Source organism: Chanos chanos, chromosome 7, assembly GCF_902362185.1.
Source record: "Chanos chanos chromosome 7, fChaCha1.1, whole genome shotgun sequence".
Classification (NCBI taxonomy): Eukaryota; Metazoa; Chordata; class Actinopteri; order Gonorynchiformes; family Chanidae; genus Chanos; species Chanos chanos.
In genome coordinates, this window is record NC_044501.1 from 17,405,490 (window position 1) to 17,427,920 (window position 22,431).

Sequence of the window (22,431 nt, forward strand, 5' to 3'; positions counted from 1 at the left end):
GGGAGGGGGAAGCTAAGGGAAAGAAGAGAAATGGAAGGAGGGAAGGTTAGAGGGGAGAAAGAGGGATGAAGAAACAGTGTTGTTCTTTGTGATATCTGTGCAGTTTAGACTGTGCACAGGCAGACATACATGCAATTTTACACACACACACACACACACACACACACACAGATAGATAGATAGATAGATAGATAGATAGATAGATAGATAGATAGATAGATAGATAGATAGATAGATAGATAGATAGATAGATAGACGGAGCGAGTTAGGAATCTTCTAGACCTACTATACACTTGAGTCTTAATTCATACTGATTGATTGGAGCTTGCACACACACACACACACACACACACACACACAAACACACACACAGACAGGTGAAGGGCTAGTTGAAGGCAGGACATTGTCTCCAGTCTTTGTGTGTTCAGCAGTGCTGACACTCCTGTCACGTCTGAGAAAGGTCACAGCCATTACATTGTGACACCAGCTGCCCTTTAAACACTGAACAAGCATCTTAATGGAGTCCTGTACGTCTGTGTGTGTGTGTGTGTGTGTGTGAGAGAGAGAAAGAATTTCAGTGTGTTGGTGTATGGGTGTGTGCACATGTGCGTTTGTGCATGTGAGTAAATTTTACCTGCCCTAGCCCACAAATTGAGCGAACACAGAGAGGGAGAGAAAGAGAGAGAGAGGGAGAGAAAGAGAGAGAGAGAGAAAGAGAGAGAGAGAGAGAGGGGTGAAACAGAGGTAGAGTACAGAGGTAAAGGATTTGTTTGAGGGAAGGAGAAATTCAAAGGATGATGAGAGTGACAGAAAAGCGAGGGATGGTGAAGTTAGCGAGAGGAGAGGAGGAGGTTGTATTAGGCGGCTAATTGCCTCAGTAAAGGCCATGACATTAACAGGGCATACAGTGACAAATACCACCAGCTGTGTCTTTTCCTCTCATAAGAGGAAAGAGTTTCCCATTCTTTTTTTTTTTTTTTTTGTTCCTCAGGTACATATTGATTTCCATAACTAGACCTTGACTGGTGTGTTCATCCACGAATTGATCCTTGCGTTTGCTCTGTTAATGGATTTGTCTTTAAGGAGGGAAAAGTGAAAAGCATATTTACGCTGTTTGCCATGTGTGTGTGATCAGCATGCACTCCTGAGTGGGTAGGCCAAGAAGGATGGAAAATCAGTCTCAGTTGTTTGTTTTTGCCTTTCATATTATGCTCTACGATTCCCAGATCTCTCTCTCTCTCTCTATTTCTCTCTGTCTCTGTCTCTCTCTCTCTCTCTCTCTCTCTCTCTCTCTCTCTCTACCCCCTCTGCTCTTTTGTTGTGTGAATTATTTGTTCCATGTTTCAGCCAGCGTATAAAAGTGATTTGTACTGGCTCGGCAGGGGTGTTCAGTCAGTGGAAGTTGAGCTCTGTTAGACCCTGACTAGGTGTGTGTGTGTGTGTGTGTGTGTGTGTATGTGTGCATGCGTTTGCGTGCATGTGTGTGTGTGTGTGTGTGTGTGCGCGTGCATGCTTGCATGTGTGTGTGTGTGTGTGTGTGTGTGTGTGTGTGTTCAGGAATTTTACCATATCCATTTTGTTTGAAGGTCACTCAGGCCAAATTTTCCATCAGTTTGGCTCCAACTTTAAAGACAAAACAGACGTGTGAAGACCCAGACGCAGTACTGCCAGTTCTTTAACAAGACAGCACCATCTATGAAAGCTCGTAAAGAATTCTTGGTGTATTCTGTCATAAATAGCTCTTTTGTTCTGACAATGGCTGAAACTGTGAGATTAATTCCTTAAGGCTCTGGTTATTGTCCTAAAACACTGACCTGTGAAAATGCTGATTCTTTTAAAGTGTTTTTCAAAAACAGTTTACAAAGCTTTGCAAACACTTTTCTGATTTGGTCAGTATGGAGTTGGTATTAAACACCCGTGCCAACTTGCCTTTTCATGTTTCCATTCATCAATTAGAGAATATTTCACATCATAGGGTGTTTTTTGACAAGACCGCTGCTTGTACTTGATAAGCTATTCCCTTTGCAACTATTTCAGGGCAGATGGTATCTTTTTTTTTTTTGCCCTAAAATGTTCAAGGTTATGAGCTGAACCGGGAGACCTGATCCTAGATCAGCTGAAATGATTAGTGGATACTGGAGCTAGAAGAGTGCTGCGTAAGCTAATTCCAATTCCGCCTTGTCCCCACACAGAAACCTCCACCATAGCCGCGGAAACCTTACCTCCACCGACCCAGCCCCTCCCTGCTGAAACCAGCACAGCACAAAGAGTGAGCCAAGGTGAGCGCAATGTCTACTTTTCAGCATAATTTCAGCCCTCTCATTTAACATTAGCCTTTCTATTTACCATAAGACACTGGATTGTATGTAAAATCATCGGGTTAGCCGGAGGCTTTTTGGACGTAAAGACATTTTTTGGAGGAAGAAAAAATTTTTTGTTGGGTGGGAAAGGGTGGGAGGAAGTAAGGCTAGGCCCAGTAATACATCAGAGAGAATGCTTATTAGTAGAGAACTTAACTGTAGAAACACAAATCAATTCTTTATTTCTACTATCACCCTATCACCTTTTTTCCCCTCTCTTTTTGTCATTGCCGTAGGCCTGCTGTTGCCAGACAAATAAGACAAGAAAAGCTAATATTTCACTGATTATTTAACAAAAGTGATTTTTGTAGTTTTGCTCCCAACATTAGCAAGCGACTCGTAGCTAATTTTGTCTGTTTAGCTAAAAGTCAGGTTTAAAACATTAAAACCTTGTTTTATGACATATACATAGGCAATAAACAACTAATGTGTGAGGCCATATATTCTCTCATGGCAAGAAATATTTATTATGATGTATTACAGTTTTACTCATTGTGCGTAGTGATCAGCAGGTTTTAGGAACAAAGCTAAAAGTTTTATGTTATCCAAAAAAAATGTCCAGCCCTCAGGGCAGTTGACCTCTCATCTTATGTGGTTTGATGGTTGGCATTTTTCTGTAAATAAACAGTAATAATTGCTGCCTCAAAGTCTAATCGATACTCATCTCGGCACTATTTGAGTTTGGAGCCAATAAGTGCTTGGTGTAGTTTTTTTTTTTTCTCATTTTTTTCTTTTTCTTTTTGGATTCCACCTACCTCTGGGTGCTGCTTTTTCTGAAGTGAAAAGGTCAAACGTTCACCAAGAGCCGCAGAGTCTCACATACCGCGCCGTTCCCCATGGTGCCTGACATAGCCCACACAGTCCTGACCTGTGGTTGATTGTGTTCAATAAATATTCATATGCACACATGAACTTGAAGAGTGATGTGTCAAATATCCATCTCATTCTTGTATTGGTGAACTAGGAGCAAAACTGTTATTGATTCTCTCTCTCTCTCTCTCTCTCTCTCTCTCTCTCTCTCTGTCTCTGTCTCTGTCTCTGTCTCTCTCTCTGTCTCTCTCTCTCTCTCTCTCTCTCTCTCTCTCTCTCTTTTTTCAGCAGTATCCAGCACTTCTCCCCCCTCCCAGACTGGACTATGTGATTTTGAAAATGGTTTGTGTGGATGGACCCATGACCCTAATTCTGACCTCAGCTGGACCCTGCACAGCTCCAACAAAATCACAGGCCTGGGCTCCAGCTTGGACCTCTCCCTCGGCTCCAACAGTGAGTCTCACACGCTCACACACACACACACGCAGGCTCGCAGGCCTGCATGCACACGTGCGTGCACACACACACACGCACATACACACACACCCACCCATATATAATACGTATACTCATACACACATATACACAAACACACACAGACACAGACACTCACACATATATAATACATACTCATACACACACACACACACACACATGCATACAAACACACACACACGCACACACACATGTAGACATATCGATATATTCTTAAAAAGACACATACACGCTTCCATGGCATCATTAAAAATGAATTATTAACCTATTACTGGGGCGTCCACCTATGAGCTTCTCTCATTCGATGTTGCATAATGGATCTTGCCTGATTAGCTGTTCATTCTTTTAAAGTGAAATGTTTTGACAGTCCACTTCAACTCATTTACTATAAACTAGTCCATACAATCAATAACACACTACACTAGACCAACATTCTCAACACTCACACGACTCGATCACATGATATTGTCGAAGGGAACAGTCTTTTGAGATCTCATTTGGAATGAAACTTCCAAAGTAAATCTCATATACTTAGAATGACTAGGGTTTATCCACCTTGTAACTTTTTTGAGGTCCTTTGAATGAGTACATGCTCCGCATAAATTCAAATGACACTAGCTCTGCCATTCCCACACAGTCTGTTCTCCACATGTCAGTCAGGCCTGAGAATCTCGGCAGAGGAAAGAGAATGGATGCTCTGCATACTTTCTCGGTCTTCCTACTCTGTCTGCTTCTTCACTGACACACTGTTGTTGTTGTTTTGGGTTTTTTTTCTCCTCAATGACGCGTCACATGTTGTAGCATATGCAGTAATGAAGAATTACTCTTGAAATGAGCATGTTCAAATCCAGTCCAGATCAAAATCTCATTTATGTTTTGGCAATGTGATCCTAAATTTAACTCTATCCAGCCTTATCAGTGGAAACTGAGTGGTCAGTTCTTACACTGAGGATAATTTGAATTACACAAAGTACAATTTGTTTATATTTTTTTCTTTAAAATGATAGAAAATGCAGTAATTAAATGAAACACAAAAACACCTTATAGGTCTAAGGATTTTTATAATCATCATCATATTGAAGCTTCCATATTTTTTATGATGATGAGTCTAAATGACAAATAACCCACATACAATGGAGAAAAGGGAGACATTCATTTGAGAGTCGTAGGCCCTCACTGGAGAGATGATGCCCACTGCCTAGTGCACATTTCACAAGACAGATAAATGAATAGATAGACGAACAAACAAACAAACAATCTATTGTTACGGGTTCGTTTATCAGAGCAGATAAACATGCTGCAGCTCTGTTAAGTTCTGTAATTCACACCATACCAGATCTCTGAAAATACAATTTCTGTTTTGTAGCTATTATTACCAAGATCAAAGGAACATAAGAAAGCATGAGGAGTTCTGAAAAGTCCCAAGTTTCTCAAGAGTTAGTCAATCCTTAGTCTGTATTGATGCAAATATCCTGTTGTACTCCCTGGCGCATTTGGAAGGAAAGGGTTAAGGCTCGATATCTCTAATTGACTTCAGAGCGGCAGATTCCTGTGGAAAACTGTATTCCCGACTGTGCATTCCGACCCCTCATCTTCCTCGCAGGCAGATTGCTGCATCTCTAAGTAGACTTCCATGTACTTAGAGCCTCCTTGAAGAAATAATTATTCATTTCCCTTTATACACATGCAGGATCAAAAAGCAGCGCTTTTACCGCATTAATAAAAGATAGGCTCATTTTTGGTCCAGTTTTTTTTATTATTCACTGTCACAGAGCGGGCTGGAAGATTGTTTTCCTAAACCTGTTTAAAATTCATTGGTTTAGATATATTTTAAATGCGATTCCTGAAAGATTTAAAGAACCAAGACGACAGCTGGAAGACATTACAAGGTTTCTTTTGCCCCTTCTCTGGCAGCTATGGATTCTCTGTCAGGCAGTCAGGAGCTGACAAGAACTGACTGGGTCAAATGTCACAAAACTTAAAAAAAAACCTCAAAATTTGTCCTGTAGGATTCCTTAAATGAGCTTGATCATTGAGCTGGATCCAAGAACCCACTTGACCTTAAAGTGTCAAAGAGGATCATTCACAATGCTAAACCAAGATAAACAAATTCACACCTATCTCACACCCCTTTCATCCCTTTCTTCACTGCGGGGATCGTATTTTACCCTCTGTCTCCCTCCCTTCCTCCCTCCCTCCCATTCTCCCTTTCTCTCTGTCTTTCTTTTCCTCTGTCTTGGCTTTTGCTTCAGGAGGAAATACCGTGAAAGAGATTAATAATGTATGCCCAGTTTATCAAAGTACATACCAAGCTTTTGCAAGTATAAGCTGTCTGCAGAACAAGAGGCAAAACAATAGGGGACCATTAGTTACAGCAACAAACACTTGAGTAACCTGAGGGGCCAAGAATGGAGCCTTGTGGGACGCTGTCATCGGTGAGAAAGCATTACAATTAATGACAAGGCTGTTGACTTCCCTTCTCCACAGCCCAGCTCTACAGTTGCACACAAAGTAGGTATTTTGGAGGGGGGGGGGGGCAGAGAGAGATAAGAGTGTTGCATAGATACATACCACGGTGTCAAGAAGGGCTCAGGGAGGTGCTGTCACAAGCCCCTCAGGCCACGTCACCTACGCACTGTCTGATGTGTGGCGCATGTGTTCCATTCTGACAGAAAGCAGACAGTCAAAATATCATCTGCAAAGCAGCAGTTCCTCCCGCGAGGTTTTTACTCTACATAACTGCTATCCTGGGAATTTGTCCTCGAACAAGACACAGTAGCGCTTATGCCCTGAATGGTCTCCTACTGAAACACACTAAACATCCAAATCTACAGTAGAAACTAGCATGCAATAGCAGTATCATTGACACGGGAATGTAATGTAAATTACGAATTGAGGCATTTTGATCAGATTTTGTTCAGATGTTTATTTCTCCTCCATGGCACTGTTGTCCACCCACTCTTTTCCAAACCTTTTTTCCAAAAACTCTTTATACAGGCCAACAGGTGATTCAATCAACACGTTGTTGATGTTGGATGGTGGCTCATAGGGGCCACTTATCTCTGAGTTCTGGTCGACTGATTCCTCAAAACAGAAGCCTCTATTTTAATGATCCCAAAACTCAAATCCATGCCCCAGTTGGTTCAATAAACAATAAGAGATAAACATACATTTTAGGCTTAAGGTTTCTTAGAGGGGAGAAAATGGAATTGAAAGCTTTATTCCTCTCAAGAGTAAGTGTTTGTACTGGAGGTATTTTGGTGAATTTTTTGTAGCTTTGTGGTCAGGTTATGCATAGCCTGGGATTTTCACTTTTTGTCTATGACTCAAGTAATTTGTTTTAAAATTCTTTTCAATTTGTGTCTGGATTTGGAGCGGGGGGGGGGGGGGGGGGGGGGGGGGGGGGTTGGTTTGTAGATCTGTTGAGACTTCCTCTTTGCGGTTGCTAAGCTGTGTCTGTTTGTCTTTCCTGCTTATATGACCTGATTCTGACCCCAGCCTCCCTGTGACCAGTATGTACATTTCCCCTCAGGTTTGGGAAACTACCTATACATAGAGGCCAGCCCTGAGACAGAGCACCAGCGTGCCCGACTCCTCAGCCCAGTGATGGGACCAGATGCTGGGCCACTCTGCCTGCTCTTCTCCTATCAACTGGAGGACCAGGGCACCCTGAGGATCCTGCTTCGAGACGCTCACCAGGAGGAGACCCTTCTATGGGCTCTTCACGGCGACCAGGGTCCTATCTGGAAAGAGGGTCGTACCATCTTACCTCGCTCCCCCAAGGAATTCCAGGTACTTTACTGCTCATTTCTCATTGTATATCATTAATAAACACATCTAACTTGTTTTGAAGTGCTTGATGAAGCTTACTAGTCATTCATAACCATCCACGGATAAGGTTCTCGTACAATTAATTATTTGTAGACGGAATCCCGGCTGCAATCATCAGTCATGGAATGATAGTGTCAGTAGTGTCAATGATAGTGTTAATTAACAAAGTTGTCAGTATTGTCAGTAAATTCATATCTGCTCTTTTTTTTTCTTTCTGTTAGGTTGTTATTGAAGGCTTTTTTGAGCATGGCAACAAAGGCCATATTTGGATCGATAATGTCCACATGAGCACGAGCACGCCTCTGGAGCAATGTACACGTAAGTCTTCCTATCTGGGCATATCATTCGTACCGTACCTTTCCCATCACTCCCATCAGTCTTCCCGTTCCTCCTCTCTTTCGCTGTCTGTCAAGCAAAACCCAACTCCTACTGCAACTTTCTTTCTCTCTATCTTTGTTGCTGCTTCTCTGCACTCTTATTCTGTCGATTATGTTTGTATCCCCCACCTCCCCCCATCCATCAGAGGCCTGCAGAAATGTCATTCCAGCCATACCCTTGTCCACAGTGACCTAGACCTTTATTCACTCTCCACTCTCCCAATTCCAATAACTACCTTATTGTGCTTTTCAAAGAAAGATTATCAGCATGACAAGAGATGGAAAAAATGACTGCCACATTGCTTGCCCTACAAAAGAGAATCAAATCTAGGCCACAAATGCCTCATGGGCCTTGATGCTAATCTATGTTTCATTATTTTCTTCTTGCCTCTCTTTCTGTATTTGTAAACAGTGCTCTCCAAAAACTGAATTACTCAACAGCCCCGCAGTGTGAGGGGGTTCTACTTATTGCTCTGTGGCTTTGTAGTTTAAAGTCTTAAGGGGATCAGGGCTAGACCACGTGCGCATAGTCGCTCATATTCTCAGCTCAGAGGATGAAACCCAAAACCGATTCAGCCATTTTGGCTCTCTGCAGCAGAAAACTGGCTCGCTCCATAGTGGAGGGATTCAGCAGCACAGTCCTCATCCAAAAGTTGGAAACCTCTAGAGCCCCTTGTGCCACCATGTTAGTACTGGGCTCCCTTCACCCCACTCCCCAAAGCATGCTGGGAGCACTCTTATCGACAAGAGCAGTTGGACTTGGACTTACAAAGCTATGCCACTCCCGCCAAAAAAGGGGCTGCTTCACTCCGTGTACTCCTCTGTGTGTTCCTTTCTAATTGTTTGCATTCCAAGTGTTCAAATGCTCTGCTTTTATTAACGCCTCTATTCACCCCCTTTAAATACAACCACACCAACTTACAGCTGCAAATTATACAACTTCACCAACATTCTGGTGATCAAATAATGGAGTGGCTAACCCAAAATCACATCTGGAGATGTGTTCTCCATGATTAAACGGCCGGGTGGGGGTGGGGGTGGGGGGGGGGGGGGGGGGGGATTAAGCGTTGAAACCATGTTTAACAGAATAGAGGATAATTGGCTCTGAAGAACAGCACTGTTTTATCATCGTCAGCTGCAGTCACCATTAAACTGTCTAATCTGATGAAATCTTCCCCTCACGAGTCTGGTGAAAGCTCTAACGTCAGGTTTAGGATAACATTTCAAATATGTTTTGATTAATCTCTTTGACACAGAAGGTGTGATGTGTGAGTACTAGTTTGTGGATCTTAAAGACTTCTTTGATCTCCACCCATTTTATTGAACTGGCCTGGGGGCAAAAAGCTGGACTAGAATGAAAGTAATTTGTTAATTTCTTATTTGCCCCTCTCTCTCTCTCTCTCTCTCGCTCTCTCTCTCTTTCTTTTTTCTTCTTTCAGAACCATTTGCTGCCTTCCCTCCTGATATTACCGGTAAGCCTGAGCCCTTCTTTTTGTTCAGATTTCTCCTCTAATGTGAATGACAGTGGTCCCTGCTCACTGCAGTGAACGAATGAATGTTTATCAGAGCAGATCTAGGATCAGTTTAGTTGTATGTCGGTGAAGTGTTAAGGTAAGTGAACCTGATCCTAGGTCAGCCGAGAGTGGCAGGCCTCCTTCAGGGACTGCTGGTGATGCTGATTATTTGCACAATTGCTTGGTTTGTAGATGTGCTGAGTAACCAGCAGTTTAATTCAATTCAACCAAGTGTGAGATGCTGCTTTTATGACAAATATTCACCTCTAAACATTATTAACACACACCCTCCATCTCAAAATCTATCACAGTGTCTGTTGTGAACATATCCCGACTTCCACTAATATCAGTCATTCTCAAACTGTTACAAACCTATGAGAGTACCCCGGCCCTCTTATTCAACCCACACACACCCACACCACATACCAGGAATGTCAATAAAACAACAAGTGAGGCTGAGACAGCTGGATGAATGGATGAACATCTCCACTTCTCACAGTCTAATGAGTGTGTGTGTGTGTGTGTGTGTGTGTGTGTGCGCGCGCATGTGTCTGTGAGAGTGTGTGTACGTATGCGTGGTAACAGGTAGAACATGCAGCATCTCGGCCTATAATGATGTGTGGATTGAGTGACACATGGAGGAGAAATAAACATGTTCTTCAGCTGAATTTAGCAGCAAAGCCCCCCCCCCCACCTCCCCACACACACACACGCACACACACACACTCACACACACACACACACACACACACACACACACACACACACACATCCTCTCAGACAGCGGTTCTTTGTGACAGACAGGGTCCCGTTGTCTGAAGTCACTGTAACGCTCTCTCTGACATTGTTTTTAGCGCTGTGTGTTCAGGGATCTCTTTCAAGCAACCAAGGCAGTGCTGACAGGGAATCTGTGCTTCCTCTGAATTTGCATTTGATATTTGTTTTTCTTTTTTTCGTTTTATTTTAGTTTTTTGTTTGTTTTCCGCTCGCTGTGACGTGAACGGCACTCGCGAAAGGTGTGTGGTTATTAATGTTGCCTTAGCTTGAATAAGGGGCCCTTTGGGCGAGAAGAAAACACTGCAGTTTGATAGGTACAAGTCAGGATGTCTGTGTGGTTAGTCAGAGACTAAAGACAGTGCACAGTCACTTTTTAATGTCTCACAGGTAGTGCTGAATACCTCTGCTCTGTAGCTGTTTTAAAGCAAGGTGTTCCTATTAAAGTCCAGCAAATCAGATTATTTTCAGTCACAGAGACTTCTTCATGAATTCTTCCATCTAAATGTTGCTTTCTAGTGCTATACCTCCAACCAATGAGTTTTACATTGATCATGTTTTGTTAGACTACAGGTCAACAGTGCTGAAAACACAGGGTAATGAAGGGAATGCTATATTATCATATTACCTTCTTGGCACATCATTAGAGAGAGAAACAACAAACGTACCCTCAATATGTTGCTACATATACTGGGTATATACTCATTTCCTTTATTGTTGTTGTTATTGTTGTCATTGTTGTGGTTGTTATTGTTGTTTTCCCAGTTTTATAGGAATTACAGGACAGTAATTGCCAGTTCCTTCTTTCAAGTCGCACAAAATAGGAATTTTGTCTCTTTGGGCTTCTTTTTCCTGACAAGACACGCATGCTTGCTACTTGAAAGATGAATGCTGTTAAGTTTTGTGGTTTACAAAGTATTGAATGTGGATTTGCAAAAGTGTTTGTTTGTTTGTTTGTTTTTCCCTCCCAAAGTTGCCACCTTATCACAGTGCACGTTTTGTAGCCTGGTCTAAACAGCATCATAGCATAATTTCCCATCATTTCTGTTGGAAAATCTTATCTTCTTGATCTCCAAGCAAGAATACGCAGAGGGTGCAATGGGAGTTATGCATAGATGGCAAAGTTGGTTTATATCAAGCAAAAATACTAAGACTGGACCAAGAGCGCCCAGAGTGCATGTGCTTCTGCTTGGCTAAACGCGACCCTCTGTTCTGGATGCAGCCCCCAAAATGAATGCCTGAGAAAAAAATGACTGAAAAAAAAAAAAAAACCAGTATCAGTTCACCCCTTTTACAGTGGAACTGTCCATGCTTTAGCCTTGAGGAGCTAGCTTATAGAAAATGTTCCTCACAAACCAGAATCTAGTTTACATCTACAAAAGTCTGAAGAACATGGAACCTTCTAGCTCATCAGGACTAGACCTGGACAGTTCCCTATCCACTTCCAACCCCAGTTACGAATTTCTGGATAACACTTTACATTACAGTGCTTAATCTTAAATATAAAGATTTAAAACATCTGAGTATCATATGTAATTACAATGTTATTAGTGTGGTTACTACCTGTTTCACTGTACTTATGATAGTTCTTCATATCTGAATCTGACTTAGAGATTTCACAAGATGCCATCAATCTATACTTCACAAATGACAGTAATTCTGGCAGTGATGGCCTTTCAACGGCAATACATAAGAACAGTGTTACACGTCGCAATTACTGTACTTAATGTACATTGTACTTACACGATTTAACTTGCACTGTGGTGTAGAGCGTTACCATGTTTTGTGTGTGTCTCTCCACCAGGGGGACCCCTTCCTGGCAGGAGTGATCCCACAGTAGATTCGCTGTCAGTGCCACCCATACCCCCTCACTGGTATTACGCTGTGGCTGGCGGTGGCGCCATCTTGTTCCTGGCCATCGCCATGCTTCTCATGGCCATGTGCTGCCGACGCCTGACAGCCAAGAAGAGCCAGCCCACCGTGGCCTACTACAGTCCCCACAATGCCCAGTACACAGGTGGAGGCGTGCCCCGGTTAGGGGCGGAGCCTATGCTAACTGTTTGGGTAGAGAAGGAGGAAGGATACTATCATCGCTAAAGGGGGTTTGCGTGGTTTGGAATTTGAAGAAATATGCACTTGTTACTTCAGAAAAGAAAAGTAAGGATTTCGTACTTAATGAGCAGTGTGGTGGCGGGAAGTCTCAGATAATGACTGTGATGTAATGACTCATTCTCTGTCCTTGCCAATGGATGCTTGGTTCAGGACTATCCAAATAAGGGCAGAAGGGGATGTCACATCTCATTGGCCTGTTTCTTGTTTGTGTATGTTTCTGTGTTCTGTCATTCTCCGGACACTGTGACTTAACAGGGGTGGGGAGTTCCATCGAACTATCACGATTACCACATTAATGCGTCTCTTAAGACAAAACGCGTTGGATGCCAGTTCTCGTTCTCGCTGGATACCCAGGAAGAATTTCGGCACGGACACAGTCAGCTTGTGTCTCAGCTCCGAATTCATCCTTGTGATGAATGCATTGGTGCAGGCTTGTGAAATTTCCTCTGCTGCCAATGCCTCCATACACAGAAGGACCCCGAGGAGATGGGATGTTAACAATTGATTCGATGCCGGTGTCTGAAGTCTCGCCAGTCACAAGGGAAACTAGGACTCGGATAGCCAAAAAAAAAAGAAAAGAAAGGAAAAAAAATGTGCTCAGATCAGGCATTTCAAACAGAAAAAATTCCGTTCCAGGAGAGACAGAGTTGAGATGTTCAATGACGTAGACGGTTCAACTTGGGCCCTTCATCATAGTGACTCAAACAATGCTTTCGATCATTTCAGTCCAAAGTGGTCTCAATGCTTTTGTGTGATGACAGTGGGGTGGATGCAGCGGAATAGAAATTCTGTTTTGATTGCAGGCTGTGTTACTCTTTGGCTAACCTCCACTATATCGTAAATCATGAAGTCTTCTCATGCTACTTCATATGTGAGTAGACGAAAGGAGAAGACAGTTTGTTGATGCCAGAGGCGACAGACAGCACAGACAGCTTGTCAGTGTTGCCAGGGGAAACCCCGCCAAAGATAATCTTTTAAATGTGTCGGTACAAACGGATGTAATTTTAAAAAGAATCTATAATGATGCTCTGAGAAGGAGTATATTATGCATTGTTGAGGTTGTACAACCTGAAAGTGTTTTCAGGCAGCGCTGAGTCTGGAGAACAGGAAAGGGGAACTTACTCTAGAAACAAGGGAGAGGAAAAACTGTCAACCTCAACCTATGTCTTTCTCAAAACAGGCTAAAACGAATCCTTTCATCTTTCCCACGTGCAGTAAAGAGACAGTTAGACTTCAGTGCAATCCTAACCACCATCAAGTCAAGAAAGTGAGAGAGAGAGAGAGAGAGAGAGAGAGAGAGAGAGACATCGATTTTACGTCTTCTGCGACAGTATTACCGTTTTTTGTTTTTTTTTTGGTTAGGTTGTTTTTTTCTTGTTTTTATTTTGGTTTTCTTTTGTTTTCTATATTCTGATATTTTTCTGATATTTTGCGACAGCATCTTGAACAACGTAGGTGTGTGTGTTTTTCTTTCTCTCTTTTTTTCACAAGAGAATGGGTGTTTGTTTATGTCACTTGCTTTTGCTTGAAAATTACGACAGCTGTCTCCCAACCCCCCCCAACCCGCACCATCACCCACCAACCCAGCACACACAACACCTACGTCTAATGCAGAAACAGACAGCTTCAGAACAGGACAGAACTCAGCACGCAACCCAACAGATGGTAGCCATTTTGTCTCCCTTCTCCCTAATAATATACAAAAATTACCATATGCTTTTTAACTGACAAAGATGGTTCTGTTGAATCGACTTATCATCCACTGCATATGATCTCTCCCTGATCAGTATTCAGACAGCATTCAACATAGTTCAACAGACAGGATGTAGGTACCTGAGGTATAAGGTCTCTGATACATTGTAGATTCAATATCCAGAGAGTTCTGCTCATTTTTTTTATTTTGAGCTGAAAGTAGATTATACCAGATATTGCCCAGGCCATGCTGGATTGTTTAGCTTGTTACAGTTGCGGATAAGATGTTGATAGAGTCAGTTTGGAGAAGTTGAGGGAGCTGAAGCTCTTTAATCATTACCTGTGTGGTGTTGCTATAGGAACTGTCCCCATGGTTCAGGACTGACAGTGAGAGAGAGAGAGAGAGAGAGAGAGACCTCACCTCTGGATCTCTGAGAGGATTTTAAACCTATTTACTTATAACAGAAGCAGTAAGAGACGCTTTGGCACACTCTCTCAGCTTGCTCTTAAATCAACGCCTTACTCTCCCTCCCTCCCTCTCTCCCTCTCTCCCTCTTTCCCTCTCTCCCTCTTTCCCTCTCTATCTCTCAACTATGCTCTTACCGCACATTCTTTCCAAGCTCTTAATATTTTTAATTAGTTAATGGACCAGATAGCATTTATTAAGGCTGCTGTAAGCATTTTCCTCTCTCTCTCTCTCTCTCTCTCTCTCCCACTCTTTCTTTCGCCTGCCTCTTGTTGTCCCTGGAGACCGCATTAATGAGCGAAAGCTCTCTGGAGAACCCACAGCCGCATAACGCACCAGAAGCTCTGTGCCAAACGGACGCTTTTTCCACATTTTTCCAACCGCTCACCAAACGAAGCACTCCCACATACCTCAAAAAAGGAACACACAGAGGGAAATGTTCTCTCCTTCTCTCTCTCTCTCTCTTTTTGAAAGAATAGAGGTTCTTTTTGATGCGCACACCCCGCAGTTGTCTCCGTGGTGCAAAATGACTCACGCTTTTTTCGGACCCGGACGTCTTAGGGGTTTGTAGAACAGGCGGCTGATGTGTCTTTGGAGGCGGGGAGTTTTTCTGCTATCACGGCCATGTAGAACAGATCACTCACAATGGGGCCAGTCAGCCCACCAGCCTCACACCCATAGAGAGCTATGTTTCACATTGATTTCTTTTTCTGCCCTGTTCTGTTCAGACGCAGCGGGCTCCCAGTTCAAACATATCCAACAAAGAAAGCTTTGTCCTAAGCTACCACCTAATGATTTTTATTTTTTATTATTTGTTTCATTTTTTTTTTGACATTCTTCAGTCCCCATACCAACCTCACTGCTTTTGAGAGCTATGATGATGATGATGATGATGATGATGATGTTGATGATGATGACGATGCTGATGATGATGAATGGTGACAATAATCTCAGTGATTGGTCATGTCGATAAAGATGATTGTGATGTTGATGACTTCATTGATCCTGTTGATAAATACAAAGATGACGATGAAGATGATGATGATGATGATGATGATGATCATGCACTTTTCTCTAGCGTTATGAATGTACTTTCAAAAGTGGTCATCTTATACCTCGAAATTAATGTTAGCATTCTCTTTGAAAAGACACGCTGATGTGTGTACAAAGAATATTTTTGCTTGACGAATTTGACAGTCTTGGAAACATGCTTTTGGAATGTAACAATAAAATTCTATTTTTCTAGAAATATCTGTTACTAAATCTACACCTTTAATACCAGCACCACCAACAAGAACATATTTTGATACTCCTTTATCTGTGCAAATATTGCCCTACTTTGCAAGTGGAATATCAAGAAAAATCCAATTGTGCGTGAGCGTGTGTGTGTGTGTGTGTGTGTGTGTGTGTGTGTGTGTGTTTGTGTGTGTGTGTGCGCGCGTACATGTGTGTTTGTGCCTGTGTGTCTGTCTGTTGACACTTTCATTACATGTATTAAATATCTGCTGCTGTACCCTGTAATTTTGTTCATTATCTCAATGTTTCCATAACAAATGTTCTACCCTGTACCATTTTACTAATCACAGTTAATTACAGCCAGTGCAGTGTCACCTGATTCAGCATCTGTAGCATGAATTACTGACTGAACATCATATTTGATTCCAGAGTGTTCCCTGTCTACAACAAATTGCTCAATATGTTCTCTCTTATCCTCCCTAGATAAGAGGCCAAGCTTTGGAGACAATAATCTTTTCAACAGCAGAGACCAAATAAATGAAGGTAAGTTCCTACTAGTCTTAACTCCCCAGCGAAGCCTGAGATGACACAGGCCTGGCTGATCACTGTCAAATTCTGCAGTTCCAATGGAGGTCTATTAAAAATGAGAAGGTAGTCGTAGTTCGAGAGGCTCAGTTTTGACATGTCAGTTAATATGCCGCTAATTACTGCCAGATGCGATAACATCAACTTTGTTGCTTCATTAAGATGCCCCATCACAGAGACTTGATGTCAGCATGAAAGCAGCTCCTTAGTGACAGAGGTTACTTCAGGGTCAAAGAGTTGTTTTCTTCTGTGAAACTGGCCTAGATAGATATTAATGCAGGACAAAATACATCAAATGGCAGAACCACACCTAGAAGCACACACCATAAAACTTTAAACCACAAAAACTCTAGCACCATGAAAATGTGCATACCTTAACTGCATATTTGTGTGTGTGTGTGTGTGTGTGTGTGTCTTGTCAAGCCAAGTCGAGCTTTAGAGCTTTATTGTCATCTCGGCTATATACAGTACAGCACACAGCAGAGATGAAATGGCGTCCTTCTTGAACCATATGGTGCAACATAGACAGACAGCAGCACATACAGTCAGAGAATAAATACACTTTGTTAAATAAAGGGCCATGATAAAAAACACCATACTAAAAGGACTATATAACTGAGGGGACACATAGGGAAGACACAGTGCATTGAATATAAATATAAGTGTAGTGTAACATCATAGAGCTGTAGGACAGTATGTAAACAGTAAAAACAGTATGTAAACAGGATCTGTGCAAACAGAGAGTGCAATATAAATATAGTGAAACATTGTAGAACTGTAAAGCAGTACGTAAACATTAAAAAACGGTATGTAAACAGGATCAGACAGACAGACAGGTGCAATCAGGTGTGTGTGTGTGTGTGTGTGTGTGTGTGTGCGGATGTGTGTGTGTATGTAGGTGTTTTTGTGTGTTTCTGTGTCAGTTTGCCGTGATTAGGCAGTTTTCTCATAATTCTGTCAGTCGGAATGCAGTTTTTTTCCTTAAAAACCTCATTGTTTTTGCTTTTTCCTTAAAGAGAGGGACAAGTTAATTATTACACCAGAATCTGTTCATCTTCTTACCATGTCAGACTTCTCCATCCCCTCCCACTCTCCCTCCCACTCTCTCCCTATCTCTGTCTCCTGTCTCTCTCTCTCTCTATTTCTCATTTTTCTACATCCCTAATGGAAAGCAATTAAGCATCTGTTTCACCCTCACGCCCTTTCTCAGCTGTCAACCACACCAACATTCATTTGCTAGCGCTAACAGGGCAAAGGCAGTGCACGCTGTAGGCATGCTACAGGGGGTCTGTTTTTAAAACATCAGTCATGTTGCAAGACAACTCAGCAAGGGTTTAATACCATGTTAGCGCTAGAGTCAGTAAGGAGGGCAAGCCTGGATAAGCAAAACCCTGATACAGTAAGTAGGACTAGCATTAGCTTGAGTTGCTATAATAGAACTTGACTGGAGTAAGGGTCAGCAGGAAATAGAAAGGACTTTTTTTAGTTACTCCCGTCTATATGCTAATGCTAACGTCGAAGGCTGTCGCTCCAGATGAGACTGGATGAAACTCGCCCCTTTTTATAGCAGCTTTTTAAAAAAAATTCATTTCCGAACAGACATCCATTCTGAATAGTATCTTTTACTTCACATTTCACCTGTGAAATATCTATTATCTATCAGCTACCAGTTAGTCTGAGTTCTCTCCGTCTGTTTCACTCTGTTTTCTTTTCTATACTGTTTATATAGACCTTTTGTCTTTTTTAGCACCTTGCTTTGACTGAAATCGTGTCACTTTATTAAAAGGTACATTTTTAATACACCCGCTGCCCCCAGGTTTCGTATTCCCAGAGTGGAGCACGGTGGATCCATCCATGGAGCCTCCAGTCACGAGTGTCCCAGACAAAGACAATGCCTGGCTGCTGACTCTGGATCCCATCCTGCTCACCATCATCGTCATGAGCTCCCTGGGCGTTCTCCTGGGCGCTGTGTGCGCCGGCCTCCTCCTCTACTGCACCTGCTCCTACGGAGGCCTCACGTCCCGCTCCTCCACCACCCTGGAGAACTACAACTTCGAGCTTTATGACGGCATCAAGCACAAAGTCAAGCTCAACCAACAGCGCTGCTGCTCTGAAGCGTGAGGACGAAGACGGGCGAACAGATCCAGTGAGGTTGTGTCGAATGAGGTTTATGAACGTTTCACCTCAGAACAAGCTTTTCGTTTGACTCTGCAGAGAGGGAGAGAGAGAGAGAGAGGGGGGAGCCTCATCTCGCGCTATCTGCTGCACGTGTCTCTCAGTTTTTTTGGGAGCTTTCACATTTTTTTTTGTTTTGCGTTTTTTGCTTTCTTCACGGAGAGGACTGTTCAGTCGTAACACTTTTTCTGACCAAATTTGCTTTTCAGGAGAGTGTATTTTTTAAAAGGTGGCTGTTAATCACACACGTGAGACTTTTTACATGAGGTGAAACAGTTGGAGTCAGTATCAACACATATCAATGTTATGCCTATTCCAAAAAGGAGAACAAATTTAAATATATATAAATAAATATATATCTATAGATAGATAGATAGAGCATAGATTTCTGAGGCTCTGAAAATAAAACGGGACAGAGACTACAGAAATGGTTGGCAGGACTTAAATGCCCATGATCTCTTTTGACAGAGAAAAAAAAAACTCCCTCAATGGCAAAATTATGTGGCCTGGGACATGGTTACATTGTGGACTCATTTTTTTTGTTCCCTTTTTTTTCTATTTCATAAATTATCATTTTTTTTCCCTCACCAAACTCATGGACGACCTTGGTTATTTTTAGAGAGCATTGTTTTTTTGAGTGTCGACCGTCCAACTCTTGTTTATTTCAGACCTACTGGTTATACTTTTGTTATGAATTGTTTCGGACTGTTGCTAGTCTGTGAGTTGAAGATAATGGACTTGGAGGATAATAAATATATAAATTGTTTCTGATGAAGATAAGCATAGAAGGATTGTTAGATATAGTTTGAGACTCTGTTGTTAATGTGGTTTGTGTTTAGAGAGAGGGACCCACACACACTCTTTATTGTGTGAAATGGAGGGAGATTTTTTTTTTTCGTCGTGCAACCTATGGATTGCTTTGAATGGGAGACTGACTGTTGAGCCTGATGGTGCTTTTGGTTGTAGGAGACTTAAACCCACAAGCCAACACCATTTCACAGACAGAGGGAGGAGGAGTCGTCGGAAAAATAAAACATGACATTTTTTCACTGACCTTCTGTATAAGATGAGCAGGGGAGTATTTTGAGCGACAAAACGAAAACAAGAGAAGAGAAGACTCTTCTGAAGAGACAAACCACTTGTTGAGACATACATCTGAGCCTTAAATAACGGTCCAAATGTTGAACTTTGAGGAACACCGCAAAGAAAAAAAAAGAGAGAGAACCATGGAAGCCTTGGAGGACTGAGGCCAAAAACACACACTGACTGGCTGTTCCTACTCCTGTCTCATTCCTTTGACTTAAATCGTTTACTCTTTTTTTTTTTTTTTCATGGTGAGGCTGAAGGTTAACTAGAGACAGGTTTGGTGATAAATCGGGGTTTGGGTCTTATGTTAGCTCCTTTTACGGTTTTCAAAGGCTGGTCCAAAAAAAAAAAAAAAAAAAAAAGACAGAAAAAATGAGGCATGAGACAGACATAGTAAATCTTTCTGCAGTAGATGGGCTCTCTCGCCCCAAGACATGTGCAGAAGCCTTGGCTTTGGCACACTAACACACCCTTACTTGTTTACACACACACACAGACATACGCACAAATCCCTAACACAGCAGCAAAAAACGACAAAGACAGAGACACAGCAGTGTCTGTGTCCTATGGCAGTGTAGACCTGCAAGAGAACCACCCAATATGACCACGAGGCACTGAGAGGTCAGGCTTGTGTAAAAATTACAGTGCTGCAAGTACAATGGATTCCTACTGATACACACACGCAAACACCTTTTTCTTTCACACGCTCACCGTTGGACCCTGGATTTTCCAAGTGCCTTGGAGCTACTCTGATCCAGCCTCTAGCCCTGGAACTGACAAGAAATGTTCCAGAATTTTCCTCTGTGTCATACAGATCACAAAGACTTTAGAATTGCGGCACTGGTCAGACTTTCACTAGTTCTTTGGGACTTTGTACAGGAAAATGTGCTTTTTATGATGACTATTGTTATTATTATTATTATTTAATAAAGGATTGGATAACATACTTGCAGTTGTTTTGTGAAGATGTTTGACAGTGTTTGATGTTTTGAGCTGGGTGTAGGGTGACATGTTACAAGGTCATGGGGTCAGAGAGACTCTCACACAGACTATGCATACACATTAACTCTCTCTCTCTCTCTCTCTCTCTCTTTCTCTCTTTCTCTCTATAGCTGTCTCTCTCTTTCTCTTGTTCACACACATACAGACGTACACACACACACATACATACATACATACATACATACATACATACATACTTATACTTGGGTTTTTTGGATTGAACGTTGTCTAAAGCAGATCAGGACCACAACTGACTGCAAAGAAGAGTTTACATCTACTAACACAACCAGGTTGGATCAACACCCTCAAGCACACATAGTCGCTCTTTCTTTCCGTCTTACTATTTCTCTCTCTCTCTCTCTCTCTCTCTCACTCTCTCTCTCTCTCTGTCTCTCGCTCGCTCTCTTTCTTTCTCACATGTGTAAGCTACAGTTTCTCTCTCATCTCCCCATGGGCTCCCATTAGCCAGGACCTTCAGTCGCCTTCATTTAGGAGCTCCAAACATCAAAGCTTTGAAGTATCGTACTGTTCCACCCCCTCCAACGCTCCAAGTCCTCTCCAGCGCTCCACCTCGCCAGTCACTCAGCCTTTACCCTTTTTAACTCTTTCCCCACATTCACTCCATACTCATGGACCATATCATTCTCATAGTATGGGAAGGAGAAGGAAGTTAAATGGCCCATATTCTTACATATTTACATTCCTTAGCCTTCAGAACCTGTTGCTTCAGATAGGACGCCAAAGTTAACAAGCTTCAAAGGGATTGCCACAACTTCTGCTTCAACACTGAAAAAGGTTCTCAGAGTGTGAACTAGGTAAGACGCAATTTTAGGAAACACTTCATATCATTAACCCTGGACCTCAAGGTTCACTCAGCCAATGCATATATAAAGATTTTTGATTAGACACAGTGACTCCCTAAATATTCTGAACGCTCAACTGTTATGGTAAATATTTTAAAAATGTAACTGATAGTAACACAGCAGATAAGATTTTGTGGATTTAGATTGTTTGTTTTTTTTTAATTGAGTCTATTTTTAGGCCATTGTAGACACTAAACATGGTAGAATCCATTAACGTTCTAACAGATATGCAAAGATAATATCGTGTAAAATGATTGGTCATTAATCGGTGAGATCTGACGTAGCTCCACTGTGAGTGAAAAAAGGTTGCCTTTGCTTTGATCAGAGCTCTAGACTGGAACCATGGAGAACCAGGAAATTACCCTGGAGGAGCCGGACCGTCGGGCTCTGTTTTTCCAAAACCTAAATGATTCCAAACTTTTTGTTTCGTAAACGTTGTTTTCCCTCCCCTGTCAGATTGAAATCTAATTCTCCTTGGAGGCCTCCCTGGCAAGGATCAGAGAGTCTCAGAATCTCCCGGTAAACCAGGGCCCGACCATCAAAGTTTGGCTTTTTTGTCAGCTGACAAAAAAGGTGGCGTTTGAAGTAGGAGGCGGGGCTTGGGGATAGAATTTGAAGGAGACATCAGGAAATGCAAGTAACACACAGCTAATTCATCTGTTTTGGGGGGGTGGGGGTGTAACTGAGAGGGCTCTGTTGAAGTATGCAGTTGTGCAGTAGAACTTTTGTCTTTTTTTCCGGGTGAATGGACCTAATGAGCGTTCTCTTGTGAAGCATTATTATTTAGAGAGTCTTTAAGTGATTCCTTATGGTGAGGGACTGATGCAAACAATCCAATGTTTTCAGGCTTCTGGTGGTCAAAGCTATTACCAAATCAACTGAAGAGATGCAAGTTAAAACATGTCATTTTTTTCTGTTCTAATTTCCTCTAAATTCGTTCAGACAGTTTTATTTTCTTATGGTTGTGTTATGACCGTAACACGTGCGTTCTGTAAATAATAACTGTTGTTAACTAAGCGTTGGGCTCTGTGTGTGTGTTGCCTGTCCAATTTT

The 22,431-nt window shown here is 42.2% G+C and overlaps 1 protein-coding gene across 1 annotated transcript in view; it reads left to right on the forward strand.

Annotated features, from left to right (window-relative positions):
- nrp2a (neuropilin 2a) overlaps positions 1–18,390 on the forward strand; it is a 59,385-nt gene extending 40,995 nt beyond the window's left edge. The window contains exons 11-17 of the mRNA XM_030779774.1: positions 2,193–2,279; positions 3,462–3,623; positions 7,198–7,457; positions 7,718–7,814; positions 9,313–9,345; positions 16,151–16,210; positions 18,069–18,390. Of these exons, the coding sequence (XP_030635634.1) occupies positions 2,193–2,279; positions 3,462–3,623; positions 7,198–7,457; positions 7,718–7,814; positions 9,313–9,345; positions 16,151–16,210; positions 18,069–18,373 (1,004 nt within the window). The 3' untranslated portion in view covers positions 18,374–18,390. The remainder of the gene's footprint in view (positions 1–2,192; positions 2,280–3,461; positions 3,624–7,197; positions 7,458–7,717; positions 7,815–9,312; positions 9,346–16,150; positions 16,211–18,068) is intronic.
- Positions 18,391–22,431: the final 4,041 nt, after the last annotated feature.